The 23,927-nt window shown below is 38.4% G+C and overlaps 1 protein-coding gene across 2 annotated transcripts; it reads left to right on the forward strand.

Annotated features, from left to right (window-relative positions):
* The first annotated feature begins 84 nt into the window (after window positions 1-84).
* On the forward strand, window positions 85-21,803 carry matn1 (matrilin 1). Of its 2 annotated transcripts, XM_056480136.1 has the most exons (8): window positions 87-259; window positions 6,902-7,248; window positions 9,045-9,267; window positions 12,638-12,766; window positions 15,340-15,744; window positions 18,747-18,899; window positions 18,980-19,060; window positions 21,218-21,803. In XM_056480136.1, the coding sequence occupies exons 1-8, from the start codon at window positions 178-180 to the stop codon at window positions 21,265-21,267; spliced, it is 1,470 nt and encodes a 489-aa protein (XP_056336111.1). In that variant the 5' UTR covers window positions 87-177; the 3' UTR covers window positions 21,268-21,803. The 2 variants fall into 2 exon arrangements, with proteins under 2 accessions (XP_056336112.1, XP_056336111.1); XM_056480137.1 differs by lacking the exon at window positions 12,638-12,766 and having other exon boundaries at window positions 85-259.
* The last annotated feature ends 2,124 nt before the right edge of the window (window positions 21,804-23,927 follow it).

Consider the following 23,927-nt stretch of genomic DNA (forward strand, 5'->3'; position numbering starts at 1 on the left):
CCCCCCCTCACCCCCCCACCCCCAAAAAAAAGCTGATGGATTGGAGGGCGGCGTCTGTAAGTGTGTATCTGTAGATGTGAAGTGTGTGTGTGTTGATAACCTGCACGTCTCTCTCTCTGTGAATCAGTCTGTCTCTGGTTTTGGAGCAGGTCATTGGGACTCACGCCGCGCTACAGTATGACATTGCCGGGGTTTGTGATGCTGCTATGCATCTTGGGAGCTCAAGCCACTGTGGATCTGAGACAGGCTGCTGCTATGGGTAAGACATTCACATGTCCGTTAGAGAAGGGCGTTTAGCGGTGGAGTGTAAATAATATCTGTAAATTAGCAATTCTTTTTGTATTTCGTGATTCATGTTTTTATTTCTCTCTGTTTATTTATGCATTTAACTTGCATTTTGGGATTTTGATCTTTCTTCCAACAACTTTTAACCTTTTGAAAAAGTTCCTTCATGAACATTTTTTATAGTGTAAAGTGATCAATTGTCTGGGTTGTGTTGTGAATTATAGTACACAAACATTGTAATAAACTTCCAGTACATTTTCTGTTATTTTACAGACTTATTTCACTATACATTATTAGATCAACATCCCATAATGCAATTCACAACTGTAAATAAATGCTTGTGAATCACACAATATGGTAACTGTTCATTACCAGATATTTTTACAGTACACTGTAAAACCCTATAAGTTAAGTCAACTCAAACCGTTTGAGGAAACCGATTGCAACAAACCATTTAAGTTTAAAAATGAATCCTAATGAGTACTGTGAACTTAATCCATTTGAGTAAATGAAGCAATTTGAGCTCAGTAAAACCCAATAAATGAAGAGAACTTAAACCAACTGAGTACAGTAAACTGCAAAACCCTTTAACACTGTAAAACCCAATAAGTTAAGTCAACTCAAACCGTTTGAGGAAACCGATTGCAACAAACCATTTAAGTTTAAAAATGAATCCTAATGAGTACTGTGAACTTAATCCATTTAAATAAATGAAGCAATTTGAGCTCAGTAAAACCCAATAAATGAAGAGAACTTAAACCAACTGAGTACAGTAAACTGCAAAACCCTTTAACACTGTAAAACCCAATAAGTTAAGTCAACTCAAACCGTTTGAGGAAACCGATTGCAACAAACCATTTGAGTTCAAAAATTAATCCTAATGAGTGCTGTGAACTTAATCCATTTGAGTAAATGAAGCCATTTGAGCACTGTAAAACTCTATAAATAAAGAGAACTCAAACAAAATGAGTGCTGTAAACTGCAAACCCTTTAACACTGTAAAACCCTATAAGTTAAGTCAACTCAAACTGTTTGAGGAAACCGATTGCAACAAACCATTTAAGTTCAAAAACTAATCCAAATGAGTACTGTGAACTTAATCCATTTGAGTAAATGAAGCCATTTGAGCACTGTAAAACCCAATAAATGAAGAGAACTTAAACCAACTGAGTACAGTAAACTGCAAACCCTTTAACACTGTGAAACTCAATAAGTTAAGTCAACTCAAACTGTTTGAAGAAACTGATTGCTACAAACCATTTACGTTCAAAAACGAATCCTAATGAGTGCTGTGAACTTAATCCATTTGAGTAAATGAAGCAATTTCAGCACTGTAAAACTCTATAAATGAAGAGAACTCAAACCAACTGAGTACTGTAAAACCCAATAAGTTAAGTCAACTCAAACTGTTTGAGGAAACCGATTGCTACAAACCATTTGAATTAAAAAACTAATCTATATGAGTGCTGTGAACTTGCTCCATTTAAGTTGAAGTAATGAGGTATTTAATTAACTCATCACCTTCAACACTGAGTTCAAAACTCTTTTCAAATGAGTAGAATTAACTTTCAGTAAATTGAGTTAACTACACTCATTTCATTTGATAAAGTTGACTGTTGGGTTTTACAGTGTATAGATGCAATGACAATGAAAATGACATTACAGGGATATACAGTAGTTCAAGCAAAAATGAAAATGCACACACTCTAGAAAAATGTCAGATTAATTCAACTCAATTCTGGGTGTAATAGGGACTAACCCAACTGTTAGGTTCTTTTTTGAGTTAAATTCATTCGTTCATTCATGCTCTTTTCGGCTTAGTGCCTTTATTAATCTGGGGTTGCCACAGTGAAGCACCAACTTATCCAGCATATGTTTTACACAGCGGATGCCCTTCCAGCTGCAACCCAATACTGGGAAACATCCTTCAGTTATATTATTCAGACCAATGTTTTTGGGTTAGTCCATATTCTACCCAATAACGTAGCATTTCTTTGAGGTGTTTTACATCGGAGTTTCTTTTTTCCTCCATTGAAGTCTGAATAATGTATAAGGTACTTTGAAGAATGTTGAAGCTTGCACTGCAAAAATAGCTTTTCTTACTTAGAGTTTTCTTCCTTAGAACAAGGTAAACAATCTGACAGTCGGGTAAATAAAACAATCATGTTTTTGGTTTGAAATAAAATGATTTTGCTTAAGTCATTGGTAGATTATTCAGCCTCTTTTTTTTAAAAGGAAAAACTCCTTTAATTTTGACTGATTATTTCTGAATTCAGTTTTTTACTTGTCTAGAAAATGCTTCTTGATTTCTGAATTTTTTGATATTTGGACTAGAAACAAGACAAAATCTTTGAGTAAGAAAAGCATTTTTTTGCAGTGTGGTAGACAATAAATTTCATTGTATGAAAAAAAATCTTTTAGCATTCTTCAAAGTATCTTCTTTTGTGTTTAATGGGAAAAAGAAACCGATTACAACCAAATTTAGATTTTTTGGGGTGATCTGCCCCTTTAAGAAGTCCATCAGTCCAATTGGTTAAATATGTTTGTGTTGAGGGTGACACGGTGGCTCAGTGGTTAGCACTGGCGCCTCACAGCAGAAAGGTTACTAGTTCAAGCCCCGGTTTGGTCAGTTGGCATTTCTGTGTGGAGTTTGCATGTTCTCCCCGTGTTGGTGTGGGCTTCCTCTGGGTGCTCCAGTTTCCCATACAGTCCAAATACATGCGCTATAGGTGAATTGGGTAAACTAAATTGCCCGTAGTGTATGTGTGTGAATGAGTGTGAATGACTGGGTGTTTCCCAGTACTGGGTTGCAGCTAGAAGGGCATCTGCTGCATAAAACATGTGCTGGATAAGTTGGCGGTTCATTCCGCTGTGGCGACCCCAGATTAATAAAGGGACTAACCGAGAAGAAAATAAATAGTGTATGAGTGTGAATGAGTTTGTATGGGTGTTTCCCAGTACTGGGTTGCAGCTGGAAGGGCATCCGCTGCGTAAAACATATGCTGGAATAGTTGGCGGTTCATTTCGCTGTGACGACCCCTAATAAATAAGACACTAAGCCGGAGGAAAATGAATGAATGAATTATTCAAAATGTAATACTCTGAGTAGGAACTTATTTTGAATAAGTAATTAAAAAGAAAGTGAAAATGATGTCATTATTTACTTCCCCCATATTTGACCAAAATTATTATTTTTTTTGTCTGTTGAACTTAAAAGAAGATATTTTGAAGAATGTTAGAAACCAGTTGACTTCCATTGTGTTTTTTCCTACAATTGAATTCAATGGCTACTAGTTTCCAACATTCTTCAAAATATCTTCTTTTATGTTTAACAGTAAAAAGGAAATCTGAGAGTGAATACGTTATTTTTTGGGGGGGTGAATTATCCCTTTAATTCTCCACTATTGAGTAGAGAAGTAAATATAAATATCGTATGAATGTAATCTGAATATATTACCATCTCCATCCTGGTATTTACTGAATTCAGACCATCTCACATAATGTTTTTCACACATAGTTTCTGTAGTGTTTAAGTATGTGATTTTGGATGTAGGTGTTTAAAACTGAGAGATGTTTAAAGTAGGCAATTAGGCTCATGTTTCCAGTGGTTGTACGCGACTTGTATGTCCTCTAGGAAAATGTGTTTTTAAGGTTTCAGATTTCACTACATATGTACACAAAGAGGCCCTTTACTGCGTGTGTGCGCAAGTGAGTGTGTATGCATACCTGAGGGTGAATGTATAATCAATGGGAGTTATTATGAGAAAGGCCAGCACTGTACATTTATTGAACCTGCAGACTGTCTGGCTTTTCACTCTCACATTCTTTCCTTCACTTCCAATTTGTACAATAATAAATATATATTCAGTGGCTTAGTGGTTAGCACTGTCGCTTCACAGCAAGAAGGTCGCTGGTTCGAGTCCCGGCTGAGTCAGTTGGCAAATCTGTGTGGAGATTGCATGTTCTCCCCGTGTTGGTGTGGGTTTCCTCCGGGTGCTCCGGTTTCCCCCACAGTCCAAACACATGCGCTATAGGTGAATGGAATAAGCTAAATTGGCCATAAGTGTGTGTGTGTGTGTGTGTGTGTGTGCGTGTGTGTGTGTGTGTGTGTGTGTGTGTGTGTGTGTGTGTGTGTGTGGGTGTGTGAAGAAGTGTGTATGGATGTTTCCCAGTACTGGGTTGCAGCTGTAAGGGCACCTTCTGTGTAAAACATATGCTGCAATAGTTGGCGGTTCATTCCGCTGTGGTGACCTCTGAAATACAGATTAAGCTGAAAGAAAATGAATGAATGTATATTTCTTGAGCTGATGGGACACTCACTTTCTTGGGACACTGAGGATATTGTAGTAATGACGCTAATAATTCAGCTATTCATCACTGGGGGAAAAACACATATTAAAAATTCTGTATATTACAGTAGAACAAATATTTAAATATACAAATATTTTACTGTACTCGTGTTTTTTACTGTATTTTTAATCAAATAAATGCAACATGCAGCATAAAATAATTATAAGTGTGTAAACGGGGAACTTTCATAATTTTAAATAAGACTTTTTTGTCAATATTAAAGAGTATTGTTCACACAAAAATGCAAATTTATTTATCATGTCCTGTACTCATTTTTGTTTTTCATTGAACACCGATACTTGACCCTGAAGCACAAAACCATATTTATATTGTTTATTTATTTATATAGATTCATGATTAAATAGGTTCATTTTCAGCAGTGACTACTCTAATCCCCTTCTCCCCCACTCACTGGCCACTTTATTAGGTACACCTTACTTGTACCGGGTTGGACCCCCTTTTGCCTTCAGAACCGCCTTTATCATACGTAGGGCCAGACGGAATCTGCGGACGTTTTTTGCTATTTCTGCAGAGAATTTTGGTAAAAATCTGCGGATTTCTGCAGAATTATTTAGGGAGTATCATAACTAAAACCTTAATATGTGAAATTAAAATAATATCTTTTTAACTTTTATTTAATGTTTAAAATGCAAATCCAATTAGATTTAATTTATTTGATAAACAAAGCAAGTCTCTCATATAATATTTCTATTAACAGACAGAAAATATTACTTTACCAACTGGATTGTAAATAAATCAGATGAACATTTTCATATTAGTCAATAATATGACTGTAGTTAATAAAAAAACTGAATAAATATTGATTTACACACATTTACTCAAGTAAATAAACAGAATTAATGATGGGCAAAAAATCTGCGAAAAACTGCATAATTCTGCACGAGTGGGTCTGCACGTGTGGGCCTAATCATACGTGGTGTAGATTCAACAAGATACTGGAAATATTCCTCAGAGATTTTGCTCCATATTGACATGATAGCATCACGCAGTTGCTGCAGATTTATCAGCTGCACATCCATGATGCCAATCTCCCTTTCCATCACATCCCAAAGGTTCTCTATTGGACTGAGCTCTGGTGACTGTGGAGGCCATTTGAGTACAGTGAACTCATTGTCATGTTTAAGAAACCAGTTTAAGATGATTCACGCTTAATGTGCATTATCTTACTGGAAGTAGCCATTAGAAGATGGGTACACTGTGGTCATAAAGGGATGGACATGGTCAGCAACAGTACTCAGATTGGCTGTACTGTAGCATTGACACCATGCTCAATTGGTATCTAATAGGCTCAAAGTGTGCCAAGAAAATATCCCCCACACCATTACACCACCACCACCAGCCTGAACCGTTGAGACCGGACCATTCTCTGTAAACCCTAGAGATGGTTGTGCGTGAAAATCCCAGCAGATCAGCAATTTCTGAAATGCTCCGACCAGCCCGTCTGGCACAAACAACCATGCCACATTCAAAGTCACTTAAATCACCTTTATTCTCCATTCTGATGATGAATTTGAACTGCAGCAGATCGTCTTGACCATGTCTACATGTCTAAATGCATTGAGTTGCTGCCAAGTGATTGGCTGATTAGAGATTTGCAATAACGAGCTGTTGGACAGGTGTATCTAATAAAGTGGCCGGTGAGTGTACATGTATATATGTTGTATGTTTGACAATAGCCCAAAAAATTATTGTATGGGTTATGAATGTTAATTAAAGTCTATGAAGAAAGTTTATAAATTAAATAAATTGTACATTATATAAATGTAAATTATTAATTATATATTCAATTTTTTTTTTTTGATAAGAACTTAATTTAGACATCCTGTCCTAACAAACCCACACATTAATGAAAGCTTATTTATTATTAATTTCCAGAAATGAGAACTTTCTAGCAACTTATGACTGGTTTTGGGATTCAGGGTCACATATTGTATTGTTAATAATGTTGGAAACCTGAATGACAACCATAAACATACAAACAAACATAAATGAATAAACAAACAAACAGATAAATAAATAAATAAATAAACTCAGAAAGTTAATAGCTAACAGTTTCCACCATTCTTCAAAATATCTTATTTTGTGAAGAAGTCAAAAAAGGTTTGCAAACATCATTTTATATCTTGAATAAAATCGTAAAATGTACAATTTATATTGTTTTTCCTACAGTAAGTGTGCCTGGCAGGTAACATGTCATTAGTTCAGTACATGCGTTGACAGGAATGCCCTTGTTTCCGTGTTTCAGCTGCAGGCCTGTGTAACACCAAGCCCACTGATGTGGTGTTCATCGTCGACAGCTCTCGAAGCGTCCGGCCCTCTGAGTTTGAGCAGGTCAAAGTCTTCCTGGCCAAAGTAATCGATGGTTTGAGCGTTGGACCGGACGCCACTCGTGTGGGTGTGGTGAACTACGCCAGTCGAGTGAAGAACGAAGTCTCTCTGAAATCCCACAAAACCAAGGCTGCGCTGGTCAAGGCTGTGTCCAAGATCGAGCCGCTGTCCAGCGGCACCATGACTGGACTCGCCATCCAGTTTGCAATGAACGTGGCCTTCAGCGAAGCCGAGGGAGGACGCAAATCCCCTGACATCAGCAAGGTCAGAGTCATGACAATCCCATAAAACCCACATATTAGCATCATTAACAGCGCTAAGCCTCATTGCTGCGTTACATTATTCACATTGGAGAAATCATAACTGTAAATGAGACTGTAACAAAACTACAGGGGAAAAATGTTTTACTGTATATTTATGTATACTGGGTAAATTTAGATCTAACCAGGATCTGATTGTGTTTTATTATAGATAGAATATTTGCTTTGATGGTGTGTTTTAATTGGAAATTAATCTAAATGCCACTACCTTAAATGCCTCTGGGTAAGTTTTCAGCGGCATCTATTCTAAATGCATCTGATTGGTTCACTTTTAGTAACGACTAATTTTAACGTCTCTGATTGGTGTGTTTTCAGTGGCATCTAAGGTTCTTTCGATTTCAGCAGTGACTAATCTAAACACCACTGATTGGTTCATTTTTAGCAGTGACTATTCTAAACGTCTCTGATTGGTGTGTTTTCAGCAGTGACTTCTCTAAACTCTCCTGATTGGTGCATTTTCAGCAGTTACTAATATAAACGCCTCTGATTGGTGCGTTTTCAACTGCATCTAATCTTAACACCACTGATTGGTTCATTTTTAGCAGCGACTATTCTAAACGTGCTTGATTGGTGTGTATTCAGCAGCATCTAAAATGTTCTCATTGGTGCATTTTTAGCTGTGACTAATCTAAATGCATCTGATTGGTGCGTTTTCAGCAGTGACTACTCTAACCCCCCTTGATTGGTGCGTTTTCAGCAGTGATTAATCTAAATGCATCTGATTGGTTCATTTTCAGCAGTGACTACTCTAAACTCCCCCTGATTGGTGCGTTTTCAGCAGTGACTAATCTAAATGATTCGGATTGGTTCATTTTCTGCAGGGACTACTCTGAACTCACCTAATAGGTTCACTTTCAACAGTGACTACTCCAAACTCCCCTGATTGGTGCGTTTTCAGCAGTGACTACTCTAAACTCCCCTGATTGGTGCGTTTTCAGCAGTGACTACTCCAAACTCCCCTGATTGGTGCGTTTTCAGCAGTTACTAATCTGAATGCATCTGATTGGTTCATTTTCAGCAGTGATTACTCTAAACTCCCCCTGATTGGTGCGTTTTCAGCAGTGACTAATCTAAATGATTCGGATCGGTTCATTTTCAGCAGTGACTACTCTGAACTCACCTAATAGGTTCACTTTCAACAGTGACTACTCCAAACTCCCCTGATTGGTGCGTTTTCAGCAGTGACTTCTCTAAACTCCCCTAATTGGTGCATTTTCAATAGTGACTACTCTAAACCCCCTGATTGTTTCATTTTCAGCAGTGACTACTCTAAACTCCCCTGATTAGTGCGTTTTCAGCAGTGACTACTCTAAACCCACCTGATTGGTGCGTTTTCAGTAGTTACTAATCTGAATGCATCTGATTGGTTCATTTTCAGCAGTGACTACTCTAACCCCCCCCCCCCTCCCCTCCCCTTCGATTGGTGCGTTTTTTAATAGTGACAACTCTAAACTCCCCTGATTGGTTCACTTTCAACAGTGACTACTCTAAACTCCTCTGATTGGTGCGTTTTCAGCAGTTACTAATCTGAATGCATCTGATTGGTTCATTTTCAGCAGTGACTACTCTAAACACCTCCTGATTGGTGCATCAGAATAAAGTGCTAACTATACAAATAACTTGTTTGTGCTCAGTGAATTGAGGTTTTATAACATGTTCATTTTCCACAATGTACTTTTATGTGAGCAAATCTGCAGCTTTTAGATCATGTAAGACAATGACATCAGCAAATATGTGCAGGTGGCCATCATTGTGACCGATGGCAGACCGCAGGACAACATCCGTGACATTGCAGCGAGAGCGCGGGAGGCCGGCATTGAGATATTTGCCATCGGAGTGGGCCGCGTGGATATGACCACCCTCAGGCAGATGGCCAGTGAGCCCCTGGAGGATCATGTGGACTACGTAGAGAGCTACAGCCTCATCGAGAAGCTCACCAAGAAGTTCCAGGAAGCCTTCTGTGGTAAGTGTGATCAATAGAACACCAATGACTAATCCTCAACATGGCCGCCGGTATTAATAGTGTATTTACAGTACGATAATGGGCATGAGGATACTGTAGATAGGGCATGTTTTGATTAATCTCACCTCCAGACGTGGATCTCCACCCAGTGCTTGATGCTGCACTGCACTCAGGTTTCCGGGGGAGGAAGTAAAAGCATGTATAAACACTGATGTGACTGTAGTGTAATCTATAGCTATGTTTCCATCCAAAGATGTCAACATATGCACAAAACTGGAATATTGCATAGATCATTTTGCAAATAAAGCAACGTTTGCATTTATTCAGTCAAACTGAACAAAATTGTCACTTCTTGATCAATTGCCGCCATATATAAAATAGAAAAGTGGAGTTTTCTCCTGTAGGAGAAACCACTGTGTTTTTTTTGTTGTGTAATAGATTGCTTGCGCCTCAGATGACAAAACACAATGGGCCCTATCATACACCTGGCGCAATAAGGCGCAAGATGTGTTTGGCGCGATTTGTTGCTATTTTCAGACCAGCTCAGCCCTAATTTTCACGTTTTGCGACACAATGTTTAAGTAGCAAATCCATTTGTTCCACAGCGACACAGTGACTACTCTAAACTCCCCTGATTGGTGCTTTTTCAGCAGTGACTACTCTAAATCCCCCTGATTGGTGCGTTTTCAGCAGTGACTACTCTAAACTCCCCTGATTGGTGCTTTTTCAGCAGTGACTACTCTAAACTCCCCTGATTGGTTCATTTTCAACAGTGACTACTCTAAACCCCCCTGATTGGTGCTTTTTCAGCAGTGACTACTCTAAACTCCCCTGATTGGTTCATTTTCAGCAGTGACCAATCTAAACACATGTCGTTATTATTGTTCATTTATTTGTCGGCTAGAAATTAGAACTGAATTCAGAAATAGTTTTGAAACAAATCTTTGTGCTTAACAAACTAAATTAAATATGTAGGCTAAGGTATGTCTTTAATGGAGTGCGTACAGCACCGTTTCCTTATCCACCAAAGAAAAGAGAAAAGTAAAGAGTGAAAGGAAAGAGAAAGTAAAGTCCGCCAAGTAAATAGCAAGTGTGCCACGGCGTGACGCAACTGACTCTTAAGGGAAATGTGAGACGAGACTCTGGTTTAATGCACGTTATGCTCAAAACACACCCATAAGTCATTAAGAGAATAAGCTCAACCCTGTTAGACCATACGCAGGGACGCAGAGCGTATTTTTTCATCCTTAAAATAACAAAAGTGGATTCAGACAAACCCTTAATGCTTTTACGCCATGCACTTTAGGGGTCTATTTTAGGTGCAAAGTCTAAAGCGCAGGGCGCAAAAGCATTAAGGGTGTGTCCGAATCCACTTTTGCTATTTTAAGGACGGAAAAATACACTCTGCACTGCAGCGCGTGGTCTAACAGAGTTGTACTTATTCTCTTAATGAGTTATGGATGTGTTTTGTGAGATTCAGAGTCTCATCTCCCATTCCCTTTAATGGGATCACAGTTGTATCACGTCATGGTGCATTTGCTATTTACATGGTGGACTTTGTTAATGGAAAAACTGAACGCTTCACTAGTGAGAAAACAGTTAAACAGAGCATCTGCAGCGCGAGGATAAAGAACGAGCCTCCTCCATTCGCCGTTTACTTTCACTTTCTCTTTCTTTTGAGGAAAAAGAAAGGATGTTGTACGCACTCCGCTGAAGACATCCATTAGCCCACATAATCAATTTTGTTTGTTAAGCGCAAAGATTTGTTTCAAAACTATTTCTAAATTCAGTTCTAATTTGCAGGAAACGATTAAATGAACAATAATAACGACATGTGGTCAAAAAACTGAGTTATATCCAAACACACATGCTGTGCCCAAATATGGTCCAAAACCTGACAGGTGGACAAATCTAAGCTTGTTTTTAATAAAACAAATATAATAATGATAATAATAACATTATACAAAAGGAAATAATCATGATTAAACAAAAAAAAAGCTTCCCGAGATGATGACGGCATAGAAACAGTGGTTTTTATATTCATGTAGAAAATAATAATTTTTGTAATATTTTAGTCCTTTAATCTTGTTCCTTTGTGAAGATATTTGTGTGTTGCTGTACATCCTGTTTGTATTAAGCAATGTGTAAGCGAGGTGCAAAACTAACGCACTCTGCACTGGACTTTAGACCTGCTTTCAGCTGGTCTATTGCACAGTCTATTTTAGTTCCTCAGAATAGCAAAATGCCAACAATGCGCCTTAACACACCTCTTTTCTAGACCAGAACACCAATGAGCCCACAAAGTGGCGCAAATGGATTTGCTATTTAAACAATGGGGCAGAAAACAGGAAAATTCTGGGATTTTAGACCAAAATAGGGCTGGGCAGATAAACGATATTACAGTATATCGAATCACAATGAAATTTATGTCAGTAACAATGATAAGCTCTGGACTTTTTTACTCTATATTGAGCTAAGAGCCAATCACACAGCAGAAATGTGCACCAATGGAAATCTGGAAGCGTATTGATATTAGAGATATACCGAATTATTGGCCACCGACAAATTAATCGGCTGAAATGTTATGCAATTAAATGGACCCTCCAATTTTTGTGGCTTCAGTCATTGTTTGGATACTCTTTTAAATCTGGAAGCATTAACAACTTAAAATATATATCATTATCAATATGGAAAATAATTATCGAGATTGCAGTTTTGCCATATCGCCCAGCCCTAGACCAAAACAACATTTCAGATGTTTTACAGTGTGTTCAATCCAGCTCATTTCGTTATCACATGATCTGTGAAAACCATCACATGACTTTTTTTGATGCACATGTGGGAATTTATTCTGTAATTGTGTTTCTAACGTAGTTTGCCCACATTTTTTCTTATTGAATAAAAAGTTTATCCTACTCCAAAAAAGATGTTTGCACATTTTCACAATTCATGCACATCTCATCATTTCCATTGCACATTTTTTATGTGATATTCCAAAGAGCGCATACAAATAGGTGGATGGAAACATAGCTAATGCAGTGCAGTGGTTCTCAGCTTTAACATATATGACATTTTAATGTTTACTAGATCATTTTGAAGCTTAAAAGGTTGAGAACCAATGCGGTAGAAAGTCTGCATCGGAGCAACAGCCGCCTGAGACTACTGACGTTTACTACAAGCCTCAGGCGTCTGGATCTCTGACATGTTTCAGTGCGTTTTAAAGATTTGCTGTTCATTTGAGTGCAGCAGATTGCTAAAACACGTTGATTTTCTTGAGTTCCCACTTCACATAGTAATTCTGTCCTCGCTAACCCTTCCTTCCCCCCCCCCCCCCCCCCCCCACCCGGTGTGTGTGTTACATTCATGGTAGCGGTTGTGTCGGACCTATGCGCGACTGGTGATCATGACTGTGAGCACATTTGCATCAGCACACCCGGATCTTTCAAGTGCGCCTGCAGAGAGGGGTTTACACTCATGAATGACAGCCGATCATGCTCAGGTGAGTACAAGAGAATGTTGGGTAAGTGAGAAAAAGATTTGATAGAGTCAAAAAATAACATTTATGGGCCAATATTTGACCTTGAAATCAGTGTTTTTTAGTTTAACTTATTAATTGTGTTATATTTTACACCAAATACTTCCCACCTGGTTTTATTGACCTTGGAACCTTATTGGCTCGAGACTTTAATTTTTATCCATAAATAAAAACACCTTGTTATGCTGGTTGATATTGCAAACGTCATTCATTCCTTCGGCTTAGTCTTAGATTTATCTGAGGTTGCCACAGTGGAATGAACTGCCAACTATTCCAGCATATGTTTTACACAGCGGATGCCCTTCCTGCTGCAACCCAGTACTGAGAAACACCCATACACACTCATTTACACACACACACACACACACACACACACACACACACACACACACACACACACACACACACACTCATACACTATAGCCAATTTAGTTTATTGACTTAGTGCATGTCTTTGAACTGTGGGGGAAACCGGAAGATCCAAAGGAAACCCACGCCAACACTGGGAGAACATGCAAACTCCACACAGAAATGCCAACTGACCCAGATGGGACTCGAACCAGCGACCTTCTTGCTGTGAGGTGACAGTACTAACCACTGAGCCATCCTGCCACCTGATATTGCGAACTTCATTCATTTTCCTTCAGCTTAGTCCCTTTATTCATCAGGGGTCGCCACAGCGGAATGAACCGCCAACTTATCCATCATATGATTTACACAGCGGATGCCCTTCCAGCTGCAACCCAGTACTGGGAAACATCCATACACACTCATTCTCTCACACACACACACTACAGCCACTTTAGTTAATTTAATTCAGCTATAGCGCATGCCGTTTGTTATTCAAAGTCATTTCTCCCATAGGCAACTGAATCGTAAGTCCTAAATCAGTGCAGAAAAGAGCTAACTTCCACATCGCAGATTAAGGTCAATAGCTATTTGCACAAATCCCTTGATGAATCACACTTCTATTGGTCATTTTGTCTTGTATAACCAACACTAGTAAACAAACACTCACTTTTAGTCACCTTGAGGTTGTCCAAGATGTTAGTGACTTTTTTTCCCAGTAGAACATTGAAGATGTTTCGCTGAAAGAGTGGTCCTTGGTGATTGGTTTAATGACATTATCATATAAAGTCAGCGTCTTCAAGCATTTTGAGGCTAAAAAAAACCTCAAACATTTTGAGGGTAAAAAAAAATACACACACAGGTAAGACAAAATGAATACACATGGCTCTGGATGATACACTAAGCTCTTATAAAGTGAAACAAATCGTCTGTGCAAGAAACTGGACATTATTTACAACATTATTACCATTATTACCAAAGCCTCATATTGCACAAACCAATCGTTTCACTTCATAAAACCTCCAAAAGCAGCCATGGTATTACTTCTGCATTGCCTGGATGTTTTTTTTTTTTACTTTTTTAGTCTATAAGTTAATATTCTTGAATTTTTAATTTTAATAATCACCAAACACCACAGTTAAAGGAATAGTTCACTCAAATTAAATTGACTTCATATTTACTCAACTTCAAGTGGTTGCAAACTTTTGTGAGTTTCGTTTTCTGTTGAACAGAAGATAATCTGACTTGAAAAGATAATTTGGTAACCATTGACTTCCATAGTAGGAAAAACAATGGAAGAAAGAAAGTCAAACAGGTTTGTAAAAGTAATTGAGAGGCAGAATTTTGTATGAGTAATTTGACAGAATTTTCGTTTTTTAGTGATCTTTTTAAAGGTCCCATAAAATTAAAATAAAGTTTTTTAGATGTTAGTATTGCTGCTTGGTGTAGCAAACTGATATTTTCTTATTATATTATTCCACTTTGTCTGTATTGTCATGCAAACACTTGTTTCTAGAGTAAGTAGTTTGACCGTTTTCTGCTGTTTATTATTCCTTGTCTTTTCTGGCAGCTGAATCGGAAGTTCTAAAACAATCGCACAAACGGTCAATAGACATACAAAGCTGGTAGTTTGTCACTTCTGTCTAAATCAGGGGTGTCCTAACTTGGTCCTGGAGAGCCAGTGTCTTGCATATTTTGGTTCCAACCCCAATTAAACACACCTGTACCAGCTAATCAAGCTCTCTCTTAGTATACTCGAAACTTCCGCGCAAGTGTGTTGAAGGAAGTTAAAGCTAAACTATGCAGGACACTGGCCCTCCAGGATTGAGTTTGGACACCCCTGGTCTAAATGGATCATTGGTTTTCTATGTCACCTCATACTTTAGTTTCTCATCAAATTGTGACCAATCACATGCTCTCTAGTGTCTGATATACCCCGCCCCCTTTAAGATGCTTCACATTTGTGCTTGAGCTCAACCACTCTCACTGGCAGAACTGTGATGAGACACGTTATTGGCTGAGGAGCAACTCTATGTCCCACCCTCTCTTCATGTTTCAGTTGAGATTACGTCAAATATGTCAAAGCACTTTTTTTTTTAAATTCTGTCCTATATTTTTGGTGGACTCCTGGGGGTCCCGGGGCCCCAGTATGAAGTCACCATTAGTACTCTCTGTTTCTCATCTCTCAGCTTGCAGTAATGCAGCCACAGATGTGGTCTTCCTGATCGACGGCTCCAAGAGTGTGAGACCCGAGAACTTCGAGCTGGTGAAGAAGTGGATCAACCTGATCATCGACAAACTGGACGTGTCAGAAACCAACACCCACGTGGGACTGGTGCAGTACTCCAGCACTGTGAAGCAGGAGTTCCCACTGGGACGCCACAACAGCAAAAGAGCCCTGAAAGAGGCTGTGAAAAGGATGGACTACATGGAGAGGGGAACCATGACTGGACATGCCCTCAGTTTCCTGGTGGACAACAGCTTTGGTCCTAGCCAGGGTGCCAGACCCGGAGTGCCGAAAGTCTGTATCGTCTTCACTGACGGCAGGTCGCAGGATTACATCGGAGACGCCGCCAAGAAAGCCAAGGCACTAGGTTAGGAAACTAAAACTATTAGAAAACTACAGAGCACTCAATTTTTTTTTTATTCAAGTTTTTTTTTATTGTTTTCTTCTGGTTCATGACAAAATAATACAAACACATATTACAAATGATCAACTAAATGTAAAGCCAGAATGTATACAGTGGTTACTATGGACAAAAGTACAATATTATTAAAAGAACCTAGTGAGTAGTTTTAAATTGTGTTACAAGACATAGTCACATTAGACCAAAAGTATTCCCACACGAGGATACATACAGGGACCCCTGCGTTGTCCTTATTATGTAATTTGCAAAGTAAACGGTCATACTAAGCTGTTTTAGTCATTATATTGGCCCATTCTATTAACTCTGGAATTTTGGGAGTTTTCCAGTGTTTTAAGATGACTCTAGCTGTCACTGAGATCCCCACCATGTTGACTGTAAACTCTTCTTTTGTAATATTTGGCATCTGTTCCCTACCTCCCAGTAAGCATAACCTTGGTGACTGTGGTATTAATGTTCCAAGCCACTCATTCAAAATATTTAGGGCTATAACTATAAATAACTAGTGAACAGTCTCAAATACAATGAATAAATGTGCCTCTCTCTTTTTGACATTTTCAGAGAGCCCTTATTTTAAACAATGGTTGCAAGAATTGTCTCATTATTTGGCATTAGAAAAATGAATGTATACACTCTTAGAAACAATTGTAAAAGATCTGTTCAGCTCTCTGTGATCATCAATCTTCATCAAATGTGATCAAGAATAAGTTCTACAAGTTTAAAACGTCTCTAAAACAGTGCATGTTTGTAATGAATTACAACGATTTTACCGTCTTTACTTTATCACTACAGCCGCGTGTCAGTACAATTAGAAAAGAAGACGCTTCAGTGCCCAGTTTTTGGACGCTAAATCAGGTTTATTTCCTACATTAACATAACAGATATCTATACAGCAGTGGACGTTAACATGGATCCTGTCACATTTGTCATGCAAAAACAGTGCAAAGTTAAACATGCGCTGTTTGTGTGTGTGTGTGAACTTTGTAACGACATTGTGTGACTCATCGAAAGTCTTGAATTAACTCCACAACATATACATCAAATAATCATTGGGAAAGTTCTTACTGTAGTATTTCACACATACGTTACGTGAGATCTGCTTCCTTCATGTCTGTCACTGTGCTGTTTATCTGACGCTGTCAAGGCAGAGATTGAGGCACATTCTGACAGGCATGTGGGAACTAGCATTAAAGGCACAGGCCACAAAAACAGCTACATTCTTTTGAGAGCAGAAAATCTCAATGTTCTGAAAGGTCTAGTAAATAATCTGATGGGTGTTTTGAGCTGAAACTTTACAGACACATTCTGGAGACACAAAAGACTCATCTTAAATCTAAAAAAGGGGTAAAATAGGTGCCCTTTAACACCTAAAAAGTACAAATGTGTACCTCACAGTAACTTAAGTGAACCTTAAAAGTACAAAAGTGAATCTTAAAAGTACAAAAGTGTACCCTAAAGGTACTAATGTCAACATGTATGGTACAAAAGTGTACTTTTTGAAAAGGAACTTGCCCAGGCACAGATTTTGTACCTTTCTTTCTCAGAGTGTATACAGTAGTTGAGAGAAAACCTTAAAAGTTTTTTAAAGGGGGGGGGGTCCACTACGATATCATATGTTAAAATGTAGTCGGTGTGTAATGTAGCTGTGTGAACATAAACAACATCTCTGAATGTAAGACGCTCAAAGTTCAATGCAAAAGGAGGCATTGGCTTTTACAGAGTTAGCTTTGCAAAGCCTACAGCGAACGAAATTTGGGGACCAGAAAAAAATAGATCCCGGTTAAGGATGTCATAAACCCTTTCAGGTTACGCACATACACCCAGCGCAGTGAAGGGGCGTGGCCAGAGGCGCTGTAATGTTATAACAGAGACGATACCTGGTGATGTGGAGCTGATCTGCGAATCACAGCACATTATGTTAGCTGACAAATCAGAGCCTCTTGAGGGTGGGCCTTCAGAGGAACTAGGAAATATGACAGTGGTTTTAATGTTAGCTGAGTAGCTGTATATAATCAAAGTAGGATATGTTAAAAAATAACCTGTTTTTTTACAATTGAAGCATGAACACACACTGCTTTGCATCTTATAAACACAAACAAGCCTTAAAAATACACTCTGGACCATCCCTTTAAAATATGGATTCCCTATGTAGGATTTCAGAAGGAAGCTGATATGAATCTTCAGTCAGTCAGTCAGTCTTTATTCATTTCCCGGCAATTTGGTTGAAGCATTCAAGCATGTCACAAATAATACACAAAAACACATTGTACAGTACAAATCCACCCTAAATTTGATAAACGTTGCATCTGAGGGAATAATTGAAGGTTTAAACCGATTTATTTTACTAATAGTTATGCATCGAATACCAGAAGGGAGAAGATAAAACTAGGGGTGCATAGGATGGGAATCATCTGACAGGATACTCTGAGCTTTACTCAAAACTTGCCTATATAACTGAGCCATAGTCATCTGTTTTCTCCCTGTTATTTTTCCTCCTATAGGTTCACGATTTTCTCCAAACAACTCTTATTTTTCACACTTAGAGAATTGAACCACCAAAGCAAGGAAAAAGATAACAGTGACTGAAGCTAAAAACTGTGAAACATGCACATGAGTGATTTATCTATATTGAATGATATTAATTTCTGCAAGCAGTACAATCTTTGCTGCCCTTTCTTACATATAGTATTAGTATTTTCAGAAAAGGACAGTTTAGATACATTTATATTGTATGTGTATATACAGTACATGCATTTATTTAATTTTATATACTTGTAATGGCAATTTTTATTACTATTTTATTTGATCATTTTGTATCTTTGTGTTTTTTTTCTTAAGTGCATGTTAAAAGGTCCTAAAAATAATCAAGATAGTGTTTAAAAGAAATTCACATATGCACTGCACTGTGTTTAAATGTTATTCAAACACATATTTTTATCTGTATGTTTTAGGCTTTAAAATGTATGCTGTGGGAGTCGGCAATGCAGTTGAAGACGAGTTGAGAGAGATCGCCTCTGATCCGATCGCTGACCATTACTTCTACACGGCTGACTTCAAAACCATGAACCAAATTGCCAAGAAGCTGCAAATCAACGTTTGTCAAGGTAAATACAACCACACAAAGATGACCATTAAAGCTAGTATTTCCTCAATTCCTGAATTTGTGTTGTGTTGTTATTTGCAGAGGAAGATCCCTGTGAATGTAATTCCATTACCAAGTTCCAGAAAAAGGTGGAGGAGGCACTACAGGCGTTAACTAAGAAATATATCCTTTTTAAATAGAGCATTCACGCTCATTTCCACAGCTGCCATGTTGAAAATATGCACTGAACTACTTACTTTTATGCTACAAGCAAAACTGTGGAACTGGTGGGAATTCATTATGCAAGAAATCAGGCCAGAATGAAGTTGTGAAGTTTAGACGATACAACTTAAGCCTGGTTTGTAACCACCTCCGAAATGCCATTGGTTTGTATTGATGATGTAATTGGTGGGTGTGGCTTTATGGGGCCCACCCTCTTTGACTAAAAAGTCTTTCCCGTTTTGGTCCCTTTAACTGAACAAATTATTTCGAACTTCTTTTTTACCTCTTAGTGAAGAATGAACAAGAACTTCATTGTGAGTATATTGTGTATAAGTATATAATATACTTAATTTATCATCTCTCAACTTTTTTGAGGTAAGTTTTGCCATTTAAAGAGATGACTTTGTGTTTCAATTATTTATTTGTAAATCCAAAAACTGATTTAATATTGACGAATGAATATTTATAAATATATACACACCCAATGTCTCAAAAAAAACCAAGCAATAATATATCATACAAAAATAAGACAGCTTATCATACTACAGGAATAAGAATGACAAAATTTGGTATAGGAATAACAGTGCAATCTGTGTATTAGAATAATCCTTTTATTAAATTTATAAGACAGTGTATATACACTCACCGGCCACTTTATTAGGTTCACCAACTAGTACCGGGTTGGACCCCCTTTTGCCTTCAGAACTGCCTTAATCCTTCATGGCATAGATTCAACATGTTACTGGAAATATTCCTCAGAGATTTTGCTCCATATAGCATCACACAGTTGCTGCAGATTTGTCCACCAAATCCCAAAGGTGCTCTATTGTATTGAAATGATGAACTCATCGTCATGTTCAAGAAACCAGTCTGTGAGATGATTCGCGCTTTATGAGATGGTGCTGGAATTAGCCATTAGAAGATGGGTACACTGTGGTCATAAAGAGTTGGACATGGTCAGCAACAATACTCAGTTTGGCTGTGACATTGACGCGATGCTCAATTGGTACTAACGGGCCCAAAGTGTGTCAAGAAAATATCCCCCACACCATTACACCACCACCACCAGCCTGAACTATTGATACAAGGCAGGATAGGTTCATGCTTTCATGTTGTTAATGCCAAATTCTGACCCAACCATCCGACTGTTGCAGCAGAAATCGAGACTCATCAGACCAGGCAACGTTTTTCCAATCTTCTATTGTCCAGTTTTGGTGATCCTGTGTGAATTGTAGCCTCAGTTTCCTGTTCTTAGCTGACAGGAGTGGCACTCGGTGTGGTCTACTGCTGCTGTAGCCCATCCGCCTCAAGGTTGGATGTGTTGTGCGTTCAGAGATGCTCTTCTGCAGACCTCGGTTGTAACGAGTGGTTATTTGAGTTACTGTTGCCTTTCTATCAGCTGGAACCAGTCTGGCCATTCTCCTCTGACCTCTGGCATCAACATGGCATTTGCCCCACAGAACTGCCACTCACTGGATATTTTCTCTGTTTCAGACCATTCTCTCTAAACCCTAGAGATGGTGGTTTGTGAAAATCCCAGTAGATCAGCAGTTTCTGAAATACTCAGTACATGCCACATTCAAAGTCACTTAAATCCCCTTTCTTCCCCATTCTGATGCTCGGTTTGAACTGCAACAGACCGTCTTGACCATGTCTGCATGCCTAAATGCACTGAGCCATGTTGTTGGCTGATTAGAAATTTGTGTTTACGAGCAGTTGGACAGGTACTGTATACTAAATAAAGTGGCCAGTGAGTGTGTGTGTGTGTGTGTGTGTGTGTGTATGTATATATGTATATATGTGTATATATGTGTATATGTGTATATATGTATATGTGAACACTAAAATTGAAGTGTATGTAGTACAGTGCAGTACAGTACAGTGTATGCAGTACTACTAATATGCAGTAGTCAACATTTAAAGTGGAACACAGAAGCTTACCCAAAGTGTCCTAAGTCAAGAATGGCTGTTGTTGAATAGTTTTAGGACTGCTTTGACTTCAAATGTTGACTACTATAGATAGAAATATATATAAATATAGTATAAAGTGTCATAAATATGCAGAACTAGTGAGGATGAAACCATTGCATTGCATTATTTCCTTGACCGCAGCATCACTGGAAGCTGTGATGAAGAGGATCGCTGCCCTGGAGAACAAGATCGTTTGAGAAGGCGGCAACATCTAATCCTTACACTGCCGTTCTTTTCAATACTTGTAAAAACACAAACGCCTCCTGTGACCTCTTAAGCCTGTCTTCTCCATTGCATCTCTTTCTGCTTCTCTGCCTTCATCACTGTTGTCCAAGGGGGATGGAGCACTGAAAAAAGCTGAAGGTGTCGATTCTCAAACAGCCATCGCTTATAACAAAACCCAGTTTGCCTTGAGTACATAAAATCTACCCATATTGTCACTGTCTTCACACACAAGCTGGACAATAAGGTCTTCTTTATGGGGACGTGGTGTGTAAATTAACTGAAGAGACCACGATTTGCCCCTGAAATATTCTTTTATATGAAGTATATATATAATGGTAATTTAATATAAAGATTGGACTTGAAATAAATGTGTGAATGCTTGATTATCCACACATACACATACGCAGACATGTCACAAACACACACACATGGGTAAACATTCACCGACTAGACAAATGCTAAACATACGGCTTGTGATGATTCAATAAAGTCTCATGTTGTGTCTGTGTCTTTGTTTGTGGTGTCCTTGTTTTTGTGTGTGCTGAACAGCTGTGCATTAGGCTCACTTCAATACAGGCTTACATAAGAGAAACTGTTCAGCGGAGTTATTAGGAGCCCCAGGTTCAGAAGGATGTATAGTTTGAGGAGTGTGTTTGTGTGTATTGCGGGTGTAGTTATATAACATCAGCATTAATGAAAGGTATGGCTGAAATGCATGATGTTTTTCCTTGTCGAGTTGTTATTATCTGTTTTTTACTTCGAAAATGTTCCAGATGTGCAGCACGGTGGCTTAATGGTTGTGGTGTCGCCTCACAGCAAGAAGGTTGCTAGTTCGAGTCCCAGTTTGTATGCGTGGGTGTCCTCCGGGTGCTCCGGTTTCCCCCACAGTCCAAACACATGCGCTATAGGTGGATTAGGTAAGCAAAATCGGCTGTAGTGTGTGAATGTGAGTGTATTTGTGTGTGTATTTGTTTCCCAGTACTGGGTTGCAGCTGGAAGGGCATCCACTGCATAAAACATGCTGGAATAGTTGGCAATTCATTCCGCTGTGGCAACCCTAGATAAATAAGGGACTAAGCTGAAGGAAAATGAATGCATGTACCAAATGAATAATATTCTCTACTATTTTTAATGCAGTTTGCACTGTTTTTATGTTTATTTTACCTTATTTATTTTAAAGATGAGCTAACTGATATACAGTATCATGCTTCCTAGCTGATCTAATTAATTGTCTGACTAACAATCGTGTTTGAAACTATGCTAAAGTTGCAACGAAACCGAATTAGCATACATTTTATTTAATATTATTGTGATGTAAATCTAGGGCAAATTGATGATCAAAACAGGGAACATTTCACTGCTGCTTCCCCAGAAAAAAATGTGTCATTCTGATAAATAATGGTCTTGTTTTCTGAGAAATCTGTCAAAGTCAGGGGTGGTTATGCTTGACAAATTTGCTAATGTGGTAAGAAAAATACATTTGACATTGTGTACATTTACATACAGGGGAGAGTGAGGATGGTGGCAACATGGGAAAGTTTCAACAAGACTTATTTCTCCGTTCAGGAATAGTGATGATATTTATACTACATATTCTCAGGTAGACCCTTCTTCAATCGGAGGAATCAGCCATATGTGACCATTCCTTCAATATAAAACTCATTTTATTTTTAAAAAAGTTATTTTTTAGTGTTTAGAAAATTTCTCATACTGTCAAATCTGTTTTTGTGAAAGATTATTGATTCATATAATTTAAATGAGTTTTTTAAAAATCATTTAAATCACTTCGCTTTAAATATCTACAGTGCATCTGGAAAGTATTCATAGCGCTTCACTTTTTCCACCTTTTTTTATGTTACAGCCTTATTCCAAAATGGATTAAATTCATCTATTTCCTCAAAATTCTACACACAATACCCCATAATGACAATGTGGAAAAAGAGTCTCTGAAACTGTTGCAAATTTATTAAAAATAAAAAACCTGAAAAATCACATGTACATCAGTATTCACGGCCTTTGCTCAATACTTTGTTGATGCACCTTTGGCAGCAATTACAGCCTCAAGCCTTTTGAATATGATGCCACAAGCTTGGCACACCTGTCTTTGGGAATATTTGCCCATTCCTCTTTGCAGTACCTCTCAAGCTCTATCAGGTTGGATGGGAAGCAACAGTATACAGCCATTTTCAGATCTCTCCAGAGACGTTCAATAGGATTTAGTGCTGGGCTCTGGCTGGGCCACTTAAGGACATTCACAGAGTTGTTGTGAAGCCACTCTATTGATATTTTGGCGGTGTGTTTTGGGTCATTGTCCTGCTGGAAGATGAACCATGGCCCCAGTCTGAGGTCAAGAGCTCTCTGAAGCAGGTTTTCATTCAGGATGTCTCTGGATGTCACATTGCTGCATTCATCTTTCCCTCTATCCTGATTAGTCTTCCAGTTCCTGCTGCTGAAAAACATTCCCACAGCATGATGCTGCCACCACCATGCTTCACTGTAGGGATGGTATTAGCCTGGTGATGAGCGGTGCCTGGTTTTCTCCAAAAGTTACACTTGGCATTCACTCCAAAGAGTTCAATTTTAGTCTCATCAGACCAGAGAATTTAGTTTCTTATGGTCTGAGAGTGCTTCA

Source organism: Danio aesculapii, chromosome 19 (assembly GCF_903798145.1).
Source record: "Danio aesculapii chromosome 19, fDanAes4.1, whole genome shotgun sequence".
Taxonomy (NCBI): domain Eukaryota; kingdom Metazoa; phylum Chordata; class Actinopteri; order Cypriniformes; family Danionidae; genus Danio; species Danio aesculapii.